The following is a 24,955-nucleotide window of genomic DNA, read 5'->3' as shown; positions in this document are numbered from 1 at the left end:
TGTGAGAAGACAGGGGATGTCACCGAAGTTTTTCTCTTAAAAAAACTTATTTTTAAGTGCATTGAGTATGTTATATATAACTAACCATGCTTACTGTTCATGTTTCAGTTCTCACACCAGCCCGAACTAGCTGACGGAGTCCTGAAAGCTGCGGAGGAACTGAATCTGGGAGTCAGCCAGGACCTCAACGGAGATAAGATCACCGGTTTTACTGTAGCGCAGACCATGAACAAGTTAGTACCCTTTCATTTAATCAAAATAAGTATATCTGTAGTTATCGTCGTTATCAGTTATCTTCCGACATTGTTAGCAGTTATCAGTTCCATAAATCTTGATATTAGGTTAGATATGATTAAATGCACACAAGTATGCGTGTCAAGCACAAGCAGACAAACAAGCGATACTAACAAGAAAGTAGTACAAACAAAATATAGAGTTTTAAAGCTCAATAATCATATTTCTATTTTTCAGGAAAGGAGCTCGCGTCAGTTCCGCCAGTGCATTCCTCCGGCCCGCCTCGAAACGTCCCAACCTCCACATTATGCTGAACAGCACAGCTACCAAGGTCATCATCAACCCAGAGACCAAGGTGGTCACTGGAGTGGAGTTTGTACAAGAGGGAGTCATGAAGGTAGCCAACGCCAACAAAGAGGTAAGACGATTGACAAGTGCCATCTAACAAAATTTTATTAAACTAGATTTTGATTGATGTCATCTAGCGGAATTTTATCAAACCAGACTGTGATCAATGTCATCTAGTGTATTTTATATATATGATACAAAATGGATCATTACAGTTCTAGCAAAACCATTTATTTGGAAGATGCTTTCAATTAGATACACTTTGAATGTTAATAATTATCCAATGCCCAGTTGTTAAAAAAGCAAAATGGCGCTGAGTGGCCATTTGGTGCAACTTTACGTCTGTCAAATTACTAAGATTTTATTACAAAAAAATCATAAATTATAACTTGACTTATGTAATACAAGTTACTATGAGTTTATTTGTGGTACATGTTGCGAAAACAAATATCTGGATTGTTTTATAAAATCAATGTTTAATTATATATGATTACTAATTACCAATTAATTTTTATGTGTTGCAAAAATCTATAATATTTCATATTTATTTATTTTAAAATGTTTTAACAGGTATAATACGTGTACATATAACTTATCCGGAACTGTATATAATATCAGGTTCAATGTGTAAATAATTATTATGTAACATAAAATGACATCTCATGTCATCATTCATAATTTAATGTACATACTCACCTACATACAAACTTATATTATGTTTTAATTTTTGTAACCATTTGTTAATTACATTGTTTTGGGTTCATTTATTCTTTATATTGTGAAGGCACGTACAAATCAACAAACATTTCTGGGCTAGTGGACAAAAGTGGAACTATAATTTTTTAAATCTACCCACAGTAGCGACTGCGCAGAAAAGTTTGTAAAAGCACGTAATAATTTGAATAGTTTTGTAATATAAAACACGGTAAAAAAAATATTACACGGTGCAGTTTTTTGGTGTGATTTGTTTATCAAAAGTAGCGTGTTGTATCACAATAAAGAATGCGTATAGTAAAATACATAGTTACACCCGCACGTTATATATCTTGCATTATTTAGCTGAAATGAAAATGAACTTTAAACCTTCACTGAATTCGAATACTTGAATAAATTTCACGGACTTCACTGATTTTGAACTACTATTGAACGAACTTCAAACCATCTTCAACAAGCACAAATAATGATAGTTGCCGCAGGTATGTTCAATACAATATAATAAAATATTGCAGCTTTTTCAAATATGGCATGTGCACGATTTTAAATACGAGCTATCAGCTGCACCAATTTATTAAAAAACATTTTCTACGATGTTTGTTATTGCATGATTGTTAGTTAGTTTGGTGAGAGGACTGAGATGTTATTACTTACATGAGTGCTGTTTAGTAATAAAAACTCAACTTAAGGGTGTTTTGCATGGTTTTAATTACTTGTAGTAAACATATAGAGGTTCATCTTAGTTTTTATTGTATACATTTATTTTTATTCTCTTTTTTATCATTGTATGTATTATTATGTATATATTTACTGCATATTTAACCCGTACATACGCAATGTAAATATGAATAAATAGTTTTGTTCATTTAAAAACCGATGATTCAATCCAATATTGTATTTGAATGCATTTCTTGAAAGAAATGAGTTTTTTTACAGACAAAACTATTTATTATACAGGCGCAAACAAATAATACATCTTTATTGTAAAGCAACCTTGCAAAAAGCACATTTTAATGAAATACATTAATTAAATGCCATCTACGAACACGTAGATTATAACGAGCGTCGCGTTTAACCTTAACACAGAAAAACGATGCACTAACCATAAAATAATCAAATATGGACTAAATAAAAAAAATCAACAAAGGATTTCTAACCCAAAAATGATTACTACGAACTGAACATCTTTACGTTGATGAATGGCAGCGGACATGGAATAGACGGTCTACCGAATTAACTCGAAACTCCCGTAGCACGGTGCATTCCATCCCCATACCGCAAGCCTAAAACTAAAATTCATTCACTGAGGCACACTTTTCTTCGATTTCAGACTGAAATTTGTCCCAATTAAACGGAATGGTATCACAAGCAATCAAAATTAATTAGAATTTATTTATTTATTTGTTTTCTGTTCCTTGGATTTTGGTCTCAATAACTAACTGGCTGTCCTGATAGACTGGCGTGGTGTACCAAAGTGGAAACCACTTTATATATATATATATATATATATATATATATATAAATGTTTATTTTTATTATTATTTTTATGGTGATGGTAGCCACTTGACTAGGTAGTCAACAATGGAATATTACAGTAGGATGGTATGAAATTATTATTAACCTAACCCAAGGTTTCCCAACCTTTTGAGGTTGGGTGCTACTTTTTACCCTGGCTATCATGGGGATCGACTTCTAATAAGAATCTTACAAAAAATATTGCTGTTACTGTTCTTCAAAACTTTGACCATTAAACTATGATTTACAAGCAGATAAACCACGAATCTTGAACAAACTAATTTGTCCAACTATCAGAATATAATATTTTTTTCAACCATGGTTGTAAATTTAAAATGTAGAAATAATAATTATTTTTTAAATTAAAAATCGCAATTGAGCAGCGTTTCCACAAAGACAAATATCTTCAAACCGGTGTTAATATTTAAATGATCATTCAATAATTATCTGTTAGACATTTGATGAATAGTAAAAAACTCAATACATTTGTAAAAAGCCATGTTTATTTAAAAAAAGACGTAAAACATTGCGAATTTTGACGAAAGAGAAATATTCACATATTTGAAAAAAAAAATTTCACACAGCGTTTTCAATATCTTGCGATTTATACAAACAATATTTTTATTTATTATTATTAAAGATTAAAAAATAAATTGTTTACTTTATCTTTCTATGTACCAACCTATCTAAAAAATAATTTATAAAAACATGTAATAATTTTTTTTTTTTAATTATTCCTAATCTAAGGTTAACATTGATTAACATTAATGACCGGTCAGTGGCTGAGTTGACATCGAGTTTGGGTCCCACACAGGCGTAGTGTGTTCAATTCCTCGGCTGGCTAAGTCCTCCATCAAAACACAAGCAACTTTTTCCATTTACTGTGGTGGTAGTAGGAGATTTTCAAATATTGTCAGGTTATTTGTAACCCGGGAATGTTAGTCTTTCTTTAAAAAAAAAATTTGACATGAAAAATACTAATATTTTGACGGGAAATCAGAAATAATGTTTATTTGGTATATAACTGGGGGCCTACTCAGATACATTGAAATAAGATAATATGTTAAATTCCAAATAATATTGTACAATTTCTCTATTACTGTCCTACAAGCTGGTGATAACTGGAATTACAAACTAACAAAATAAATAATATTGTCCAATTTCTCTATTACTGTCCTACAAGCTGGTGATAACTGGAATTACAAACTAACAAAATAAATAATATTGTCCAATTTCTCTATTACTGTCCTACAAGCTGGTGATAACTGGAGTTACAAACTAACAAAATAAATAATATTGTCCAATTTCTCTATTACTGTCCTACAAGCTGGTGATAACTGGAATTACAAACTAACAAAATAAATAATATTGTCCAATTTCTCTATTACTGTCCTACAAGCTGGTGATAACTGGAATTACAAACTAACAAAATAAATAATATTGTCCAATTTCTCTATTACTGTCCTACAAGCTGGTGATAACTGGAATTACAAACTAACAAAATAAATAATATTGTCCAATTTCTCTATTACTGTCCTACAAGCTGGTGAAAACTGGAGTTACAAACTAACAAAATAAATAATATTGTCCAATTTCTCTATTACTGTCCTACAAGCTGGTGATAACTGGAATTACAAACTAACAAAATAAATAATATTGTCGAATTTCTCTATTACTGTCCTACAAGCTGGTGATAACTGGAATTACAAACTAAAAAAATAAATAATATTGTCCAATTTCTCTTTTACTATCTTACAAGCTGGTGATAACTGAAGTTACAAACTAACAAAAATATTCTCTAACAACATAATAAAAAACTTTAAAAAATTTAAACATAATAAAAAATAAAATTAAAACTAGTAACTCTGCTTCGCTGAAAACTAACAAAGCTTTATATCAAAGAAACAGATTAATACAATTCTATGCTACAGGTCATTTTATCTGCTGGTGCAATCAACTCCCCTCAACTGTTGTTACTCTCGGGAGTTGGTCCCAAGGAAGATCTGGAGGCTGTAGGAATACCCGTGATCCATGACCTGCAGGGGGTCGGAAAGAACCTGCACAATCATGTGACAACTTACGTCAACTTTGACCTTGAGAAACAAAAAGCCACGCACACCCTAGATTGGGTCAATGTTCTGGAGTATATCTTGGCGAGGAAGGGCACAATGTCTTCTACAGGAATGTCACAGGTAAGAAAAATTTCAGCATATATACAAAGAGTATCAGCGTATTCCCGACGGACTTTAACCAGTTATTCCCGAGCGTATATCTCCTCATAAAAGATGTATACGATATTTTGCCGTCTGATGAAATTTTTTCAATTGAAAATGATACAGGTTCTACGGACGATTCAATTTGGTTGAGCGGTTCAATATCAATCTGGTTAAGTTGAACTGTGTGGGAATGTGTTGAATGCGATAAGGGGGCGTGGATATCAAGTTGAATGGTTGTATCGCCAGAACAATCTAACCTAACCTAACCTAACCCTACCCTTCAACCAACTAGACTCAATTTTACTAAGCCTGCCTAGAGAGTCTCTGTACGAAGTGATTTGTGAGCGTACATTTAACGAATAAAAATAAATAAAATGAGAGGAGTGATTAATGATCGTGAAGTTTATACGAATTTTTTTGCATTATATGAGGATTTAACTTGCATGTTGGATACTACAGTAGTAAGATGTGCTCTGATAGAAACCAGGAACGAAGTTCTTGGGATCCTTTTGGAGCAGATCAAATGTATTGAAAATGTTGAAACTAAGGAAAACTTTCGGGACACTGCCATCTCAGGAGACACATGCTGATATTGGGAATGGAAACCAACCAATAGATGCAGGAAATGTGAAGAGGATGAAGAGACTCCAATTCACCTATGGTGCCAATGTCCTGCCCTGGTGGAAACTAGGCTCAGATACCTGGGGAGACATACAGTAGAACCAGAAGACATAGCCACATACCCAATAACAACCCTGGTAAACTTTATTAAAGGGACTGGGTTGTTGTTAAAGGATTGAGGTAAAATGGGAGAGAGCACAATGGGCCTATGGCCTAAGTGCTCACGGGAACTACGTGTAAACCATCTCCGCCCTTAAAAAATAAAAATAAAATGAAACCGTTAGAAGCAAAAACGTTATTCTTTTAGTAGACTGAATTTTTTTTGTTCCCTGAGCCAATTTTTTACCAGTTAACCTTTCCTTATCTGTGGTGTGTATTTACTACACATTGCTTTTAATAACTTTAATAACTCTATAAATATAATAAATTATGGGTTCAGATTTTAGGTATTCCTCCGTTATACATAAAAATGTTAAAAATTACACCAATACAATCAACTGTATAACACTGCTACGCGAAGAGTGTGCGAGGAAATAACACTCTATTGATGTCCCGCTTCAGTTCGCTATGCGGGAACATGAGAAATCCACACGTCCGCAGTTGTATTTTGATTTAGACCACCGATACCTACGACCGCATAGCTGTGTGTGTGATAGCCGCCAGCCAGTCGGTCGCGGACCGTCGTTAGATGTGGACCCCTCGCACGTTTTTTTAGCATCTGCCGATGGTTTTGTTGATGTTTTCAGCAATTAAATTACAATTACTATCACTTTTGATATAAAATATACAATAAACATAAGCGATTAGCTATGAATATACATATTTTTTCCAATATGAAATCGCTTATTTTGAGATGTGTATTGACTACACAGAACCGGAACGCGTGGATTTTTTTAGCACAGTAAGGGAAAGGTTAATAGGCTCATTTTATTTTAACACTCTGTATCAGTTAGATAAGAATGAAAATAACTAATTCAGTAATCGGAGATAGAAAATAATGCATATTAATAATAGCTATTTCATTCAAAATGCGAATTAGGTATATTAGTCTAGTTTATTATTTAGTTTTTTTAATTAAACCCAAACTAAGAACCTATTAATCAGTTCTTAGGTTCATGGCAAAATTTTTATTCTTTCAGCATCAATCTAATTCCGTATATCTGTACATATGTATTTACCAAATATTTTTACATAACGCGTCGCAACTGATCACACTATGCTTTGAAGATAATAGACATAATGTACATGATTGATCAGAAACTAATTAAACTGAACACTTTTAGGTAACTGGAATTCTGAACTCCAAATACGCCGATCCCTCAGGGGAGCACCCGGATCTGCAGTTCTTCTTTGGAGCTTTTACTGCCAGCTGTTCGCGCACGGGAGAGTTGGGGGAGGTTGCCGACCCCGATCATCCTGATGCTGTGGAAACCCTTACGTAAGTCTAAACTGGTTTCATCACAAAACAGAACATTAAAGAAAAGACAAGAAAACGACAAACAAAGAACAAACCTATCCTAACAGTATTGAGTGTGCCCCTGTATATAGCTGTAAACGCTTGTATACATTTGTTTAATTGGCTGTTTTTAAGGCGATGCCATACGCAGTAATGAAAAATCATGTGTTTTTGGTTTGAAAATTTGGTCGCCTAGAAATGTTTCAGATGCTTTAATTAAATACTGCGAGTAGAATACATCTTTACCTTTGAAATAATCGAGTATTTTTTAGATAAGTCTTTTTATGAGCCCAGAAAAAAATAATGTATAGGCCTATGAAAACTGCTTTAAAGTTCAAAATCTCCTACTTACGAACCCATTTTCGGTTATGATTTTATTGTATAATGTGGCAAATTAAGTTATTTATAAAATGATCGAAAAATAATTAAATATTTATGCCTGAACATCCACAAAATAAAATAAATGGCACTTTTTGGCCATGTTTTTTTCTTGCATAAATCAAAACAGGCGGATGGTGTTAAGCGGGAATTTAAACCTTATCGCCATCTACGTAAGGGTTGTTATTGATAGCGGCTCAATTTAAAATATTACACGACGTAGTGCATCGCCTTAAGTGTGCTTGTGTTGGCAAAAAAAATATTAATGTCAATTTACTGTTAATAATTTCGATCAATAAAAAAAACTTAATTTTCAGTATCGTAAAATAGGGTGACTTTGATCAAATTTCAACTTTGAAACTATCGAACTTTAAAAAAAAACATTTTGGTCTGAAAATTTTGTGTCTCTGGAACCTTTTTTAACTATTGATTGCCAACGGTATATTTTCGCAGTGCGCGAGCGATTCTATTTTCGCAACAACTTATTAATTTAATTAACCTTTTCATAATATTCAGAGAAATTATTTTTTAATGGTATCCTTACAGAGCTGGCGAAGTTAATGAATGTCAATGCTAAAAGTTTTCATTATTGTTACAGAATCAATCCCGTGGTATTGCATCCCAAGAGCCGTGGCTTCTTGAAGCTGCGGAGTAAGGACCCATTGGATCACCCCATAATGGTCGCCAATTACCTCACTGCGGAAGAAGACCTCAACACGCTGGTGGAGGGCATCAAGATCGCGCTGAAGTTCGCAGACTCTAAGGTTAGCTTGCATTTCATATTAATTTTTTTACATTAGCTCTACATAGAAGACCTAAAGAAAAATAATTTCCTTGAGAGCCTATATCATCATCAAGGATGCTGTTTGGAGGATATTTTTGAGGAGAGAAGGGTGGAAGCGCAGAAGCCGGCAAATCGTTCCTCAGCCGAGCTGTTGAACTCAAGTACGAGTCGTTTATTTTATTATTAAAATATCTATGATGATTTAAAATGCGCCAAACATGTTCGTTTTTTTTTGTTAGTGAATATGGTGGTGTTGACTAGAGTTAGATTTAGCCGTCGTTTTTCATTAACGAAAAACAGAAATTTAAGAGGAGCAGATTGTTTGTATTGAAATCTTTGTGTTCATCTCAGAATTTCTCTAACCGGTAACATCTCTTCCTCCTCCCAGTAAATAAAACGAAAATAAATTCTCTGGCCACCAAGCTGCCCCCTCCAGATTGGCAACCCTGTTGTTGAAGTCACACCATCCATGGTGACAGTCGTCTTACGAGTAGCGTATTTATTTAGAAATACTTTTTCAGGCTTTTTACCTTTTGAAATTTGTTTCAATTATTTGAAAGTGTATCTTAAACTTTTAGATAAAAATACAAAGCATGGTGTTGCCTCTTTCTTACACTGCTTAAATTATATATCTCACCTTAATACAAAAGGAGATAAAATGACTTTTATGAGTCTGGGATTAAATGGTAATATGTACTAATTATCTTAACTAACCTATATTCTTTAATCCCCAGGTTCTCCAAGAGAGATGGGGCATCACCGCCCAGAAGAAGGCTCTGCCTGATTGCCTGACCAAGGGCGAGTGGGGCTCTGATGAATACTGGAAGTGTCTGGTGAAGATCATCACGGGGCCCGAGAACCACCAGGTGGGCACCTGCAAGATGGGGGCCACCACAGATCCCCTGGCGGTAGTGGATCCAGAACTCAAAGTCATTGGAATTAGTGGTAAGACATACTACACTGATATTCTATTGTGAGGTTTCCAGGGGTCTAGAAAACAAGTACTTTGTATGTGAGATAAATTTGGCCATTTCTTAATTTGAGCATGAACCCTTCTTATGTGGTTTATACTATTACATATTATTAGCCACCGATCGAACCTGCCGAAACTTATACCCGTAAAGCCTCTGACATTTTACAATGTGCTTAGCTTAGTAGAACTGTCAGAATACATATTCCAGAATATAAATTCGCTTTTTTTTTGTATTTCAAAATAAAATACTGTTCTTGAGAACAAATAAAAGACTCTTTCAGATTTTAGTAAAAAATATAAAAAACTTGAATGGAAAACAAAGATAAAGTTTTTACAATCGCTTATTGATGGTTTTCATTGTGTAAACTGTAATTATTACTTCACACGAAACTAAAAAACTTATTTAATTAGAAAAAAGTATTATAAAAGTTACTGTCACTTAACTTTTTTGTTCGTTTGATGTAAAAACATTTATATAAAAATTTGCAAACATTTGACAAATATTTTCCAAATGCTAAATGTTTCATACAATTATTTCAATTTTTTCGGGAGTGTTTATGGTATTTTTTTAATACAAAATGAAAACGCGGTATTCTCTCTTACCCGCCTATAGATTCCAGACATAAATTAAGCCACCTTACATATCATTCTGATTAACAACATCTCATGACGTATAAAATTTATTATTTACAGGCCTCCGCGTGATGGATTGTTCCGTTATCCCCATCGTTACATCGGGTAAGAAATGTTTTTTTTTAAATTACTTATAAAAATGCCTAATTTTAAATAATACTAAAATTTTATCGATCGCTTTCCATGATAATGTTTGGTTGGTTAATTTTTTTTAGGCAACACAGCTGCACCGGCTATCATGATAGCCGAAAGAGGTTCCAAGTTCATCAAGAACTTTTGGGAGACCACCAACAAACCACCTATTGCAGTTCTATCGAGGTTCGGAGAAGACGATAAGGAAAACAACACAAGGACAACATACGACCACCACAAACACCCTTATTACTACTATCCTCACCACCACCACAACAACTTCAAGCACAATGCTGAATGGCACAACAGCCATCACTAATTCCCCAATGCTGCCAACATTCAGATTTTAATTTTGAAGTTGGGGCCAAATCAATTGAGCTCACAGCGTTTTGAGATATCGCTATTTTCCGCTGATGGGCTCAATTTTTAATTTATTAATTATTAATTATAATTATTATCATTGGGCGTAGGGAAAGTAGGAGGAATTCACATATTGTCAGGTTATTATTTATTTTGTATGGAATGTTTATCATCTGCAGTTTTTTAGAAAAAAACAAAAATGTTCATAACAGAAGTTGGTTGATAGATAATTCGATTGTAACGATTCAGTTGAAACCCATGAAATCCTGTGTGTTTGGTCATGCCTCCTGGTTCTACATTAAGATTTTTAGGTATCTAATCCATGAACCTAAAAAGACCTGAACAGAGCATTAGTACGATTTTGTCTGAGCAGCATTGAAGCAAAATCAAGTGTGAGGGAAAATTGCCTGCAGCCATCTTGAATGACAAACTTTTGAAATGATTTGTATGCAAAATGGTATATAATGAACTATTTTATTTTGGTATTGTTAATTTAAGTACATATGTTTGGCATTTTTCATAAATCCTCCCCCTCACCCCGCTGCTCTAAATTTTTCTCGAATATTTCTTCCAGGTCTTATTAGGTTCATGATCTGAGTCATCAAGGCGGGACATTGGTACCATAGATAAATTAGTGACACAGGCACACTTTATATCTCTAAAGATGGTTGTGCACAGAGAAAATCTTCTTAGTTCCCGTAAGCACTCAGGCCATTGGTGCTATCTCCAATGCTAAACTAATATTTTTGACAGTCTTTAACATTGGGTGTTTGGCCGTGTCTTCTGGTTTTCCAACATATTCTTCCCATAAATTAAAAACATACTTTACATTTACTGGGCTTGTTGGAGCACTTTCGATTGCCTCATTAGCAGATATTATCGGGAATCAAGTGACTAATATTTCTTAATCCGTTACGATACAATATTTTTTCGACCAATAAAATTGTTCAAAATGAATTTATTTGGGGGGCTGAACCACTTTGAACCTCTTACTTCTTGAAATATTTACAAATACGTGACATTTGTACATCTGCCCTGTCGATGAACACTGTAATATTGTAGGAACCCTAGCGAGCTATTAAATTAACTTTTTTTGAAAGATTATGCATAATTTACATTATTAAATTATTTTAGTTTTAAATTACGTTATTAGGTTTGGGAAAAAATATTTATTGCAGAATTGCCGTTGAGTAGTAATTAATTAAAATGGGTAGCTTTAAAGATTTTTAGTAAGTCATAAATTAATAGTTCACTTCCATCCCACCACATTTACGAAAAGAAAAGAATGAAAAAACGGACAATTATTAAAAGAGGTTAATTAATTTCCGGCGAGATCAACTTTTTTTTTTTAGTAAAGTGAATATTGTTTTATGTTTTGTTGCATTAATTTTAAGAAAACACATTGTTAAAAATAAATAAATGAGAAATTAATATGTTGTTTTTTTACGCATTTAAAGGGCCCACAATACAAATAGTTACTGTTTATTTAAAATATTATTTACATAAACAGATTAAACAACGATATTGTATTGCGTTGCCTCTTTATCTCGTGTTGTGCTTGGCTTAAAGCTACTAGTAAAATAACAATACTAGAAAAAATTGCTTGTGCATGAATTGCTTAGACAATACATACAACTTTAAATGTAAGTACTGTTTATCTAAGAGTAAAAACATCTCCTGGTTCCTTTTTTGTTCAATTTCAACGATCAACAGTTGTCATTGGCTAGAAAAAGTTGGCATGGCAAAAAAAACCTCAAGTACTGAGGCGTTTAATTAAATACTCACACTGTTTGGAAGATAACCACCACAGGTAAGTATACAGTAAGTATGATAATGTTGGCGAAGGTTAAAGATGTGTTAAAATTAAAGAATGTGATATTTTATAATAGATTTATTCTGTTGCCGGGATAAAACAGCCGTGAATAAAATTTAAGGCGATGCCATACGTCGTGTAATATTTTGAATCGAGCCGCTATCAATAACACCCCTTACGTAGATGGTGATAAGGTTTCAATTCCCGCTTAACGCCATCCGCCTGTTTTGATTTATGCAAAAAAAAAACATGGCCAAAAAGTGCCTTTTATTTTATTTTGTGGATGTTTAGGGATAAATATTTAATTTTTTTCCGATCATTTTATAAATAACTCAATTTGCCACATTATACAATAAAATCATAACCGAAAATGGGTTCGTAAGTAGGAGTTTTTGAACTTTAAAGCAGTTTTCATAGGCCTTACACTTTTTTTTTCTGGGCTTATAAAAAGACTTATAATCAAGTATCTAAAAAATACTCGATTATTTCAAAGGCCAAGATGTATTCTACTCGCAGTATTTAATTAAAGCATCTGAAAAATTTCTAGGCGACCAAATTTTCAAACCGAAAACACACGTTTTTGCATTACTACGTATGGCATTGCCTTAACAATATTTTATATATCACACAAGTAATTAATCAGACACAACAAGGATAGTTTAAGTAATCGCGGCGCGAAAGGAGTAAGTTATTTTGATTAGCGCGTTAAATATAAGTAAGTAGTAGACTGCCAGAGTACCTTCCCGCTGTCACTTATATAAGGTGCGAATGCATAGAGAATCATCCAGCGGGTAGCTAGATGCGCAGTACCTACGGTGTTCGCTAGTAAGTTCCAATGCGATTCAACCTAAGAACGTTCCCGAACATTCTAGTTGCTATCGCTACAAATATTGCCGCCCGTAACGCTGAAGATTCTAGCGGTCGTCCAATGGCTGTAGGAATAGTGCGGTAGTTTCAGGTACCGTCGGGCTTGACCTCTAGGCAACAGCCGAAGTGTCCGGTAATTTCTTTGACGGTCTATGTACCTTAGCGCTTGGCACCGTGTACTTAGTAGTACCTGACACCGTCCAACTCAAATAGTGGCATACCACTACAATAATATTGATTTATGGATATAAAAGATAAATAAAGTGTAATAACTCAGCGCCCTTGAGGTGTTTTTGCACAAAAACGGCGCTATACAAGTCATCCAAGTATTATTATTATTATTAACTATAAAAATTTAAAAAAACAGACGAAAATAAAAACTTTCAAAATTATGTTACACCTCATAATAGTGCAGTATAAAGACAGGGGAACTATATCACCACTCGGTTGGGCTTAGTTGTGAGGCGGGTTAAGGTAGGGGCTCCAGGAAGGGATTTATTAAATCTGGTATTGGCCCGGATTATATGAAGGAGGAAAACTAAAACCTTTTTTTTTAAATAGCGTCTTTACGTACACTAATCTATAAAATCATTTACGTCAGCTAGAAATGTGTGAATGCTTGCTAGAACACATTCAAACTAGAGAGATATCATATATTTTTCTATCTTATCAACTCGAGGGATAGCTAACAAAATATGGGTGGGTAGTTTTTAGGAATTTAAATGAATTATAAATTTAGCTTTTTTTTTAAATGGGATAGACAGTCAAATCTGGGTGGATTAATTGGTTTTAAACTGCAGCAATAAGCAGTTCATATATCTCCATATTAATATTTGGAGGCTTGATTTCTGTAATGAGCGCGGCCGAATCGAAAACCGAACACCCGGAAATCTCCATTGCTCAAGTTATTGTGATTTGTGGAAAGTCAGAGCAATAGAATCTTTAACAACTACATAATGTGATAAAAATAAATAAGTAATAAATGTTTTATTAAACGCACCTACTAGGTAGGCGACACATTACGCTATACGAAACCATGTCTTGGCCTATTTCATCACTCGCATACACTATCAGTGGGAATGTATGGCGAGCGAATTGTTGAAATAGGCCAGCCACGAAAATATAGCGTGGTCTGTCACATATTAATCCTTTGTAAAAAGAGATTTTGTCATGTAAAAGCTAGCATAACGTGGATTTGCGTTAGAAACAGAAGAAATTCTCGACGGTTTACACTTTTTTAGAGGTAGATTTAATCGTTGAATGGCCCCGCCATCTTGTCAACTGGGGATCAATTCACAGGGTCCTAATCCTGATTTCACCTTAAATTGTAGGCCCTATTTATAATTTAATATTTTAAAATGAGAGACATTTTGTTATGTAGTCAAAAATCATAAAGGTACATACCTACGTAATGTTTTTCTAAAGCCTAGTTTGCATATAATTGAGTAAGAATGAAAACTCAAAGCATTGTTCACACATAAGGTTTTACTTGACAAAATTGACTCCACATTTAGTGTATGTCGAAAAGTTTGGGCCTCAGCATCTGTACAACGGGGAAGAAACAGTGGCTTTGTTTAGCGTGTTTCTTGGCCACAACTAACTTACTCGTTATAACATACGACACTGGAGCCTGGCTTGATGGCTCAAAGCAAGCCATGAGTTTTGCTATCCACATGGTGAAACTTATCGGTATAGAATAAAACCGCCGAGTAAGAATGAATGTGCTTAATAGGCTTAATAATTACAAAGTTTTATCTTTTAAGATTGCATGTATCTTAATTTTTGGGTTATCTTTTTCACTACACCAGGTCATCCTGTCTGCTGGTGCAATCAGCTCCCCGCAACTGCTACTTCTATCAGGCATCGGTCCAAAGCAAGATCTGGAGCGAGTGGGGATCCCGGTAATCCACGACCTGCCCGGTGTGGGGCAGAACCTTCACAACCACGTGGCCTCCTATGTGACCTTTGATCTGCAGAAGGAGCAGGCCAAGCACCGCCTGGACTGGGTCAATGTGCTGGAGTATATGCTGAATAGAAGGGGCAGCATGTCTTCTACGGGAATGTCACAGGTTAGTTTAATCTATATAATCTATATAAATATTGTTTTAATATAGGTACACGGGAAATTATGCTGCACGAGTCAAAAAGTTTATGGGTGACTTCAATTATTATTTTTCGATTTTCGTGTCCCTAAATTGAAAAATAAATCCCGGCTTGCGCAAGTAATTCTAGTTCGATGAATTTGTTGTTTACAATTTATTCATTTAAAATAACATATAATATACTTGCGGTACGTTCCCGAGTGGAATATACTCTCAGTATCGCCCTGGTGTAAGACCACTATTCAGAATTGAATAGTTGCTTGAATTGGCTTTAGTCGTGTTTGGTGACCAGATATAAATAGCCAGGTACTCCCCCGTAATCCTCTTCCCCGTCTCCTTCCGCTCCCCTCTAGCCTCAGCCTCACAACATGCCCCAATTTGGGATATCATAGTCTCAGTGGTTCCTGATGGTTGGAAGCAGTTAAGACTTTTGTGTGGTGTACACATAAAAAAAGGACTCTATCTACCTATCGCCTATAGTCGGAATTTAAATTCAAGTACTTGTCAATGCGTTTCAACAATTTGATTCCTTCTGCATTAAACATGGCCACGTGGGAATGTAGCCAACATCATTTGTCACAGCATTTGAAGATCTTCATCATCATCAAAGTGTTGGGCCTCAAGTCACTTCTTGATGGAAATCAGATGGAGCCAAGTTTGGGCTGTACGGGGAAAGGGGGATGATTCCTACATGTAATGCTCAGTTGAAAGACCATCTCTCAGAATCAAAATGTTTATTTATTTATTTATTTATTTATTTATTTACGGACAAATAGTCCATTAACAACATATTAATTACACGAATAAGTTTTATAAACAGAGATGACAGTGAAAGGAGAGCATATATAAATGAGGAGCGAAGACAATAACAATGACAATAATAATATAAAAGTAAGAATGGGAGATAATAATAAGTCAAAGCATGAAGATGGTTCAAAGGGCATTAGAAATTAGACATTGCGTATTGACTGTCGAAAGTCATTTATGCATATACCACAAAATTCAATGCTTTGACTGATGTTGCTTGAAATGTCTTTGACTGTGTTTCAAGATCAGATCTGAAGAGTCAGGTACTTCCCAACCTGTCTCTTGTCCAGCCCCTTCCCTCCACCACAACATTATCTCAATGGAGATGACATAATTACACTGGTTCCAGGCAGTTGACTACTATTCTTGAGCAGTAACACACCTTAACCTTATTTAACAAAATTAACTTGTGTTATCTTAAAGATAAAAATGTTTATTTCATCACTTTCAGGTGACCGGAATCTTGAACTCCAAGTTTGCAGACCCTGATGGTCAGCACCCAGATCTGCAGTTCTTCTTCCGGGGTTTCTACGCTGGCTGCTCCCGTACGGGGGCCATGGATGAAGTCAGTGATCCAGAGCACCCCGAAGCTGTGGAGACCCTCACGTAAGCACCCATTTCTCGAGTCATTGCCTCGTTGCTGGGGATTGTGACCCCCACTCCGATAGTCCTGATCAACCAGACTCCTCCACTCCAATTCAATTTACTCCACAATTTATTCATTTAATAGTATATATTGTTTATTTGTGGCACATTCCAGAGCGAAAGATACTCTCAGTAATTCCCTGGTGTAAGACCAGCAGAGATGTGCAAAATGGGTACCCAAAACCATTTGAAATGCAAAATGGAAATGGGTCAAAACTTTTCCATTTGAAAATGCAAAATGCAAAATGGTTTTTAGAAAAGCATTTCAAATGCAAAATGCAAAATACCTATTTTCAAAATGCATTGAAAATGCAAAATGGTTTCTCAGGTCAAAACAATTAAAATAATTATAGAATTTTTAAACAATTTTTACATTTAATAATGGACATCAATATAGAACAAACATATTACATGATGGTAAATCCAAAAACACCACGACCATAAATATACCACTCTCACCACGACTACAGATTATGAAACCACAAAAAAATTGCGCGGGACTAATGTTGCCAACATAAAAACTGCTATCTAACATTTAATATTACAGCGTCATGGCCCCATGTTCAGTATTTTTTGTAATGGTATCACTCAATTGCCAGGGCTCCTACCAGGGAGCAACTTGACAAATGTAAATTATCTCTCATAGCGAGGTTGAGGACCGACTGATATTTGGGGCTTATGAAAAAAAGATGAGTGGAGATAGTAGGAAGAATGTTGCAAAAAAGCATTTAAAATGGAAAATGCATTGAGAAAAGCATTTAAAATGCAAAATGGTTTTTAGAAAAGCATTTAAAATGCAAAATGGAAAATACCCATTTTGCATTTTGCATTTCCATTTGAAATGGATTTATTTGAAATAAAGCACATCTCTGAAGACCAGCATTCAAAATTGAAACATTGCTTGAAATGACTTAGATTTGAAAAGCCAGATACTTCTCCACCTTCCTCTTCCCCATCTCTTTCCTCACCCAACTACCTTCAGCCTCGCAACACACATCAATTGCGGATGCCATAGTCTCACTGGCTCCAGACAGTTGGGAGCATTTGAGATTCTTGTGCGATATTCACATTAAAAAAGGTATATTTTATGTTACTTACTGTGAAAATGATCCCACGTCTCGATGACTCTCAATGAAATAAGCAAGAAGTAATGGAATCAGTGGAGAGCTAATGAATAATATAATGATTTCAGTATCACGCCAGTGGTTCTGCACCCCAAGAGCAGGGGCTACCTGACCCTGAAGAACAGCGACCCCCTGGAGCACCCCATGCTGTTCCCCAACTACCTCAGCGCAGAGGAAGATGTTGACACCCTGGTGGAGGGCATCAAGATTGCATTGAAGTTTGGAGAGTCTAAGGTAGACATTAGACCTTATTTTTTTAATACTTATATTTGAATATCACTTTTGTTTTCGAAAATGAAAGAATGAAAAATGGATAATGTACTGTTTTCAATGTTTTAGAAGTTTTTACTACTTTCATCTGAAAGATTATTACATAAAATACAAAAATAGATACAAACAATATGACATTTACTTACATTAATAAATAAATTGAAAAACAAAACAGGTACAAAAAATAAAAACATTTATATAAGAAAATTTTAAGGCGATGATCTACGTCGTGTAATATTTTGAATCGAGCCGCTATCAATAACACACCTTACATAGATGGCGATAAGGCTTAAATACCCGCTTCACACCATCCACCTGTTTTGATTTATGCAAGAAAAAAACATGGCCAAAAAGTGCCTTTTATTTTATTTTGTGGATGTTCAGGCACAAATATTTAAATGTTTTTCGATCATTTTATAAATAACTTAATTTTCCACTTTATACAATAAAACCATAACCGAAGATGGGTTCGTAAGTAGGAGATTTTGAACTGCAGTTTTCATAGGCCTTATACATTATTTTTTTCTGAGCTTATAAAACGACTTATCTAAAAAATACTCGATTATTTCATAGGCCAAGATGTATTATACTCGCAGTATTTAATTAAAGCATCTGAAAAATTTCTAGGCGACCAAATTTTCAAACCAAAAACACATTATTTTAAATTACTACGTAGTGCATCGCCTTAAGAGAAAAAAACAAAAGAATAATGTTTACCATGGTAAAATAGGAATCTACTAATGTCGCCCTATTGAAAAATAAAAGAAAATGATTACTATGATTAATATGAATCTTCTAATGTCGTTCTCTTGACAAATTAAATAAACTGGTAAACACATAATTTGTCTTAATATTATAAAGCATAACTTGCAAAAAGCGTATTTAAAAAAAAGTGGGTGTGTCAAGCCTACGCAAGACAGAAGTGAAACTTCTAGTATTCCTCTCTCTCTATTTTCATTTCATCATCTCTATTTTCTCTCTTAGGTTAGTTTGAAAATTAGAGGTTAAATAATTCAACGACGAAGCATGGATTTGCTTTTTCTAATATTTTCTTATAGATGAATGACGTTCGATTAATGTATAGTTCCAAAAATTTTCAATTTATTCACAAGTATACAATATTACATAAATAACAATATTACAATTAAAAATTACAAAGAAATTACAATGACAATTTACCAATCATGTGCCATTTTCATTGTCAATTTCATGAATATCATTTCCTAATGTCGTGATAATTGGGTTATGGTAACTAAAGTGCGAGATATATACATGAGCACTTAAATCCTTAATGAATCGTGCAAAAACTGCATCGATTGTTGTCCCGTGTCGGGAGAGAACGTTCGTGAGCGGCTCCCCCACCTCAACAAGCGCATATGGTGAGAGAGGGACAGTGAACGGTGAGCGGTGGTGGGGGTACCCGCATTTTCGTGTCGATCCTGACTCGGTTTTACTCCGTCCCCGAATTACGCGCCTAAAGAAGTTTCACTTCAAAAAACATTTAAATTAACGGCATCTATCAAGATTATAACGAACTTTGCGTTTAGCCTTAAAGAGACATCTATTGATAGTATTGATATCTGGAATATGGAGCAAATATTGATATTATAATTATTATTTTGTTGAACTGTTTGAACAATAAATTCAGAATCACTTCTCTGGCAGCTTTGTAATAAATTATCTATTATTTTTCAGCGTATAATTGTTTCTCGAGGTCGCTGACGTCATCGCAGTTAACAGATAAAAAAAACATACCTTCAGAGTTATTTTGTTAAAATTTATATTAAAACTGTTTTATATCTGAAACATCTGCCAGTTTTTATATCAACTTATAATTATATTATATGGCAGCATGTGTTAATTTCTGATATTTTTCTACCGACAGTCCCTGCAAGACAGATGGGGCATCAAGCTGGACAAAGCAGTAGTAAAAGAGTGTCTGCAGGCCGGAGATTGGGGCACAGACGGGTACTGGAAGTGTGTGGTGCGCGTGATCACAGGCCCCGAGAACCACCAGGTGGGCACATGCAAGATGGGGGACCCCAGCGACCCCACCGCAGTTGTGGACCCCGAACTCAAGGTCATCGGGGTAAAGGGTGAGTCCAATATACACACACTACATGTTTTATTTTAAAAGAATGAATAGACTTGAACAGTAGTTCACTGTCACTAATCCGCCATCCTATAAACCCGGCATGTGTCCATTTAGTGCATAGATGCAAAATATGCAAAAAAAAATGTAAACAGGTAATTCATAAAACCCACAGATAAGGATTAGACAGAGCTGCCCATAAGGGCGAGGGGAACAAACCAAGTGGCGCAGATCAGGGGGAGTGGCGTGGGCGTGTCTCTGTCAGTGATTTGTCAATAAAGGAATCTGTCAGTATACAGGCACCTCGCATTGTAATATCACCATTTAGATAATACACGCATTAAAATTGCTGGCTACCAAAAAAACTTAACTACATATCGCAAATCGGGTAAACAAATGGTCAGGCTAGTTCCAAAATTTAATATTTGGTTCACTATTTAGTTAGACACTTTTACAAAAATGTGTTATATTTTACACGCCACTCTCAATTTTAGCGTACTACGCCAGGTGATTTGTTCAAAGAACAAACATTCAGATCTTGTTTAAGAAAGTCCCACAATGGACTGTGCTGCAAACCGTTTACAAACACCTTACTTTAGCGAAATTAATTTTTCTGCGAAGGGTATCGTTATTTTAATGTGTGTTCTTCAGCTTTCAAAGTATGACTGATGTCGTAGATTATTGAAAGCATTGTCGAACCCTTAAGGCCTTGTTCCGGTAAGACAGATATCCTGGGTTCGATTCTCAGTTGCGACCGTTACTGTCTAATTTGTTTTGTTTCATGTTTTGTTTACATTTATTAGTATTATCTTCTTCTTGAATGTTTATAACTATTAAATAGTAAGTTACAACACGCAACAAATCAATATGCTAAATCTTCCTTTGATTTTACTTAACCAATCTTCAGTTATCGATGTAGGTGCTGAAGCTTTTGCAAGAATTACAAAGAATGCTCCAGTTTAAGCACGCAAAAGACTACTGAATTTTATTTACGAATACTGGCGAATTATAGAGCTTGATTTTGTGTATTCAACTTGTAAAAATTACGGCTGAATATATGTAGTAGTTTTCGGACAATCGAGCGACGGATTACTGATAGAGTAGTGTATAGCAAATAATAGGTAATTATGGTGAGTTTTTAGGTTAAACACAACAATAAAGGGATATTTCACTAACTCTCAGTAATCTTCTGAGTACTTACTACTAGTAAGTAACTTTAATCAGAATAAAAACAGACATTTATTTACTTGATGAGTATGATGAACATATGTCAAAAGCTATGAAAGAGACGTTAATGTATGAAAGAGATGATTGCAGGACTGAGGGGAAGGATAAACCATTCCAGAAATATTCTTATCATAGAATCCCGTCTGACTTTAGGATCGAGCATTGAAAGCCATTGGAGAAAGATTCTTGCTCCCACAATCTTAGATCCGATGGATTCCTGTGCTTCTTTGCTTTAATCTCATTTTAATTTTAATTTTTAATCTATTTTATTTTTTCATTTCTATTTTCTTATAATCATATTTACCAGTTACTTTCAGTTATATACTTATACTCTCTATGGGATGTGTGGGATTTCACCCACCTCCCCACATCCTGGAATAAAGATATTATTATTATTATTATGCCGACATATAAATGGGTATGTCTGCTTTGTTTTTGCATTTTCTTACCGGAAACCTTCCTTCAAGTAATATGTACAACAGTGTAAATATTCTACCTACACTCTATATTTATATTTTACCCATCATCAATAATACATACTTAATGATCATCCAGTAATTATCTAAAGAAGAAGTACCTGAAGTAAAACAGAAATGTACTGTAACGAGTAGCATTACACAACACTGATGAAATACTCTACTCGGCGAGTAGCACTAACCGACAGTTTACTCATAGGAAGTGAAATTTGTACTCCTCAAGGGTAGTTGTTCCCAATCAAACTTTGCGACTGTTTAGTTATAATTTCATTAAAACTGACTTCACATACATCTAAGTTATAGGATCTATTAGACAGTATTAAATTCGTCAATAGATTCCGATTGAAATTAAAGTCAGAGAATTTTTATGCATTCCAGTATGTAAAACAAAAGATTTACCCGCAATATATACAAAATTAATTACGCACTTAAAAAGTTTTACTTAACGTCAATTTGTGTTAATATTTCTTGTATTTTTTCAGGTCTGCGTGTGATGGATTGTTCTGTTATCCCCATCGTTCCATCAGGTAATATTTACAGTGTTAAATAAACAAATAATATATCTGCCAAACCGCCAAAAAAAACTAACCATATTCCTTTTCAATAAAACCCACAAGTAAGTTCAAACTCGCTGTGGGATTTATATACATATATCATCGATATAATATGACTGCTGAAATCGTACATTATTATTGAAACTGTGTGCTTTGTAATTCACTAAACTAATAAATTTCACTAAATCCATGATGTATCTAACAAACATGTACGGATTCACAGGAAACACGGCAGCACCAGCCATCATGATAGCCGAGCGAGGCGCCGTGTTCATCCACAACACCTGGGACACCAACAAGCCCCCGCAAGTCTTCTCGAGGTTCGGGGCAGATGCGAACAATAACAATAACCAGATAAACAACAACCAAGCCGGCTACGTAGCTCCTACAAACAATAACAACCAACAGGGCTATGGAGCAGCGACGACCAATAACAACCAGCATGGCTATACAACACCTACAAACAACAACAACCAACAAACAACGAATACAAACAACAAGTGGGATGCAAACAACAACAAGTGGGATGCAAACAGCAACAAGTGGGACACTAACAGCAACAACCAACATGGCCATGCAGAACCCGCAAACGGTAACGATTGGGATAGGAACAGCAACCACCACAATGGACAAACATGGGATCCAAATAACAATAAGTGGGATACTAACAACCACAACCAACACGGCCACGCATGGGATCCAAACAACAACAAATGGGATATGAACCGCAACCACCAACATGACCACACATGGGATCAGAACAGCCATAAATGGGATACAAACCACAACGGCCAACACGACCGTGCATGGGATTCAAACAACAACAAATGGGATACAAACAACAACAACCAACACGGCCGGGCATGGGATCCAAACAACAACCAACACGGCCACGCATGAGATAAGAACTGCAATAACTAACCCACTCACTAATAACAGAGAAGCCATATTTACGTAATTACCATGAAAAATCGAAGAAAAGTACATTGGTACCATTACAAAATTTAAATGCGTATCTGTTATAGTTATGATGAGAAATAATATAGAATATAGTTTTTTGTAATGTTAAAATTAATTAAAAAAACTTAAAATAAAGAACAAAAGAAGATATTTAAAACATTGCAATCTCCACAAATGTCATAAAATATTGTCTCCGACTTAAGGCGATGCCATACGCAGTAATGAAAAATCATTTGTTTTTGGTTTGAAAATTTGGTCACCTAGAAATGTTTCAGATGCTTTAATTAAATACTGCGAGTAGAATACATCTTAGCCTTTGAAATAATCGAGTTTTTTTTTAGATAAGTCTTTTTATAAGCCCAGAAAAAAATAATGTATAAGGCCTATGAAAACTGCTTTAAAGTTCAAAATCTCCTACTTACGAACCCATTTTCGGTTATGATTTTATTGCATAATGTTGCCAATTAAGTTATTTATAAAATGATCGAAAAATAAATAAATATTTATGCCTGAACATCCACAAAATAAAATAAAATAGACTTTTGGGCCATGTTTTTTTTTTGCGTGAATCAAAACAGGCAGATGGTGTTAAGCGGGAATTTAAACCTTATCGCCATCTACGTAATGGTTGTTATTGATAGCGGCTCAATTTAAAATATTACACGACGTAGTGCATCGCCTTAATAGTGAATAAGTCTTTCTTTATAATGATTTCTAAGCACGCTCGCTGATGGTCCGGTAAGGAACGATCATTCCGGGTGCAACTATTTTATTTAGATACAGGGTCATTAAGAATTCGATTTTTCGAGGTTCTCACAGCACTCGATTTATGTCGATTGCTTACCGACCCGTGGGATAACGGGCTTAATAGTAATTATTAAATGTTGGACATTTCAGTTTTTTTTAATTACATATTCTAATAAACAGAATGATGAGTAAACAAAAAAAACAACTACTTTCGCCAATAATAAATATTTATTTGTAATATAAAAGTACAAATATAAACTACAGAATACAACACATAATATTCGTACAACTGATGCGTAAAAGTTTAAAATAAAAACAATACCAATAAACGACGTTTAACCCAAAATTTCACAAATTAAGTACATACAACTATATTGTATTAAAAAAAAAACTCACGACATCTTCAAAATAAAAATTTTGAAAATATTTATTTATACTAAAAGTATGTAATTTTCTATGGAATGAAGGAAAGAAAGATAGGATTAGATGTTGGAAAAAATAACAATTCATCATTCACAAGCACCGAATGTATTAAATATAAATATTTTTATAATAATTGTATATTTTTTTACTAAGAGTGAAAATTCATCATTACATTTGGTTTACAACAAAAATTCCTGGAGAAAATCAGTCATGGCACTTGAAACTAATTAAAACACTGATGTTACTGAAATAAAAATATATATTAATCAATTTATAATACATCAGTATTGAATACTTTATAAAAACCACAAAATGATAAATAAACCTTAAATTCAACTAAAATAATGAAAACAATTCAATTCTAGGTAAAAAAGGAGGAATTTTGAAGAAATATACTTAATTATTATTGCATCTCTACCATTAAACAATTTTTTTTTGCCTTTATAGCGGACCTTTTCAACGCAATCGTTTTAGTTAAACTTCA

At 34.5% G+C, this 24,955-nt stretch overlaps 2 protein-coding genes across 3 annotated transcripts in view; both read left to right on the top strand.

Annotated features, from left to right (window-relative positions):
• The window catches only part of LOC149413363 (glucose dehydrogenase [FAD, quinone]-like), a 70,496-nt gene extending 45,892 nt beyond the window's left edge, over positions 1-24,604 (top strand). For both annotated transcript variants that reach the window (XM_089645174.1, XM_089645173.1), the window contains 8 exons: positions 109-233; positions 472-652; positions 14,853-15,113; positions 16,405-16,559; positions 17,791-17,956; positions 19,878-20,088; positions 22,270-22,314; positions 22,565-24,604. In XM_089645174.1, the coding sequence (XP_089501300.1) occupies positions 109-233; positions 472-652; positions 14,853-15,113; positions 16,405-16,559; positions 17,791-17,956; positions 19,878-20,088; positions 22,270-22,314; positions 22,565-23,241 (1,821 nt within the window). In that variant the 3' untranslated portion in view covers positions 23,242-24,604. The remainder of the gene's footprint in view (positions 1-108; positions 234-471; positions 653-14,852; positions 15,114-16,404; positions 16,560-17,790; positions 17,957-19,877; positions 20,089-22,269; positions 22,315-22,564) is intronic.
• Positions 4,676-11,494, top strand: LOC149413364 (glucose dehydrogenase [FAD, quinone]-like). The gene is made up of 6 exons (XM_089645367.1): positions 4,676-5,003; positions 6,932-7,086; positions 8,081-8,246; positions 9,001-9,211; positions 9,933-9,977; positions 10,088-11,494. The coding sequence occupies exons 1-6, from the start codon at positions 4,734-4,736 to the stop codon at positions 10,321-10,323; spliced, it is 1,083 nt and encodes a 360-aa protein (XP_089501493.1). The 5' UTR covers positions 4,676-4,733; the 3' UTR covers positions 10,324-11,494.
• Positions 24,605-24,955: the final 351 nt, after the last annotated feature.

The sequence above is a fragment of the Hesperophylax consimilis genome, chromosome 22, assembly GCF_061612785.1.
Source record: "Hesperophylax consimilis isolate HC1 chromosome 22, BYU_Hcon_1.0, whole genome shotgun sequence".
Classification (NCBI taxonomy): Eukaryota; Metazoa; Arthropoda; class Insecta; order Trichoptera; family Limnephilidae; genus Hesperophylax; species Hesperophylax consimilis.
The sequence above is the reverse complement of the archived record's forward strand: the minus strand, read 5'-3'. Positions and strand labels throughout refer to the sequence as shown.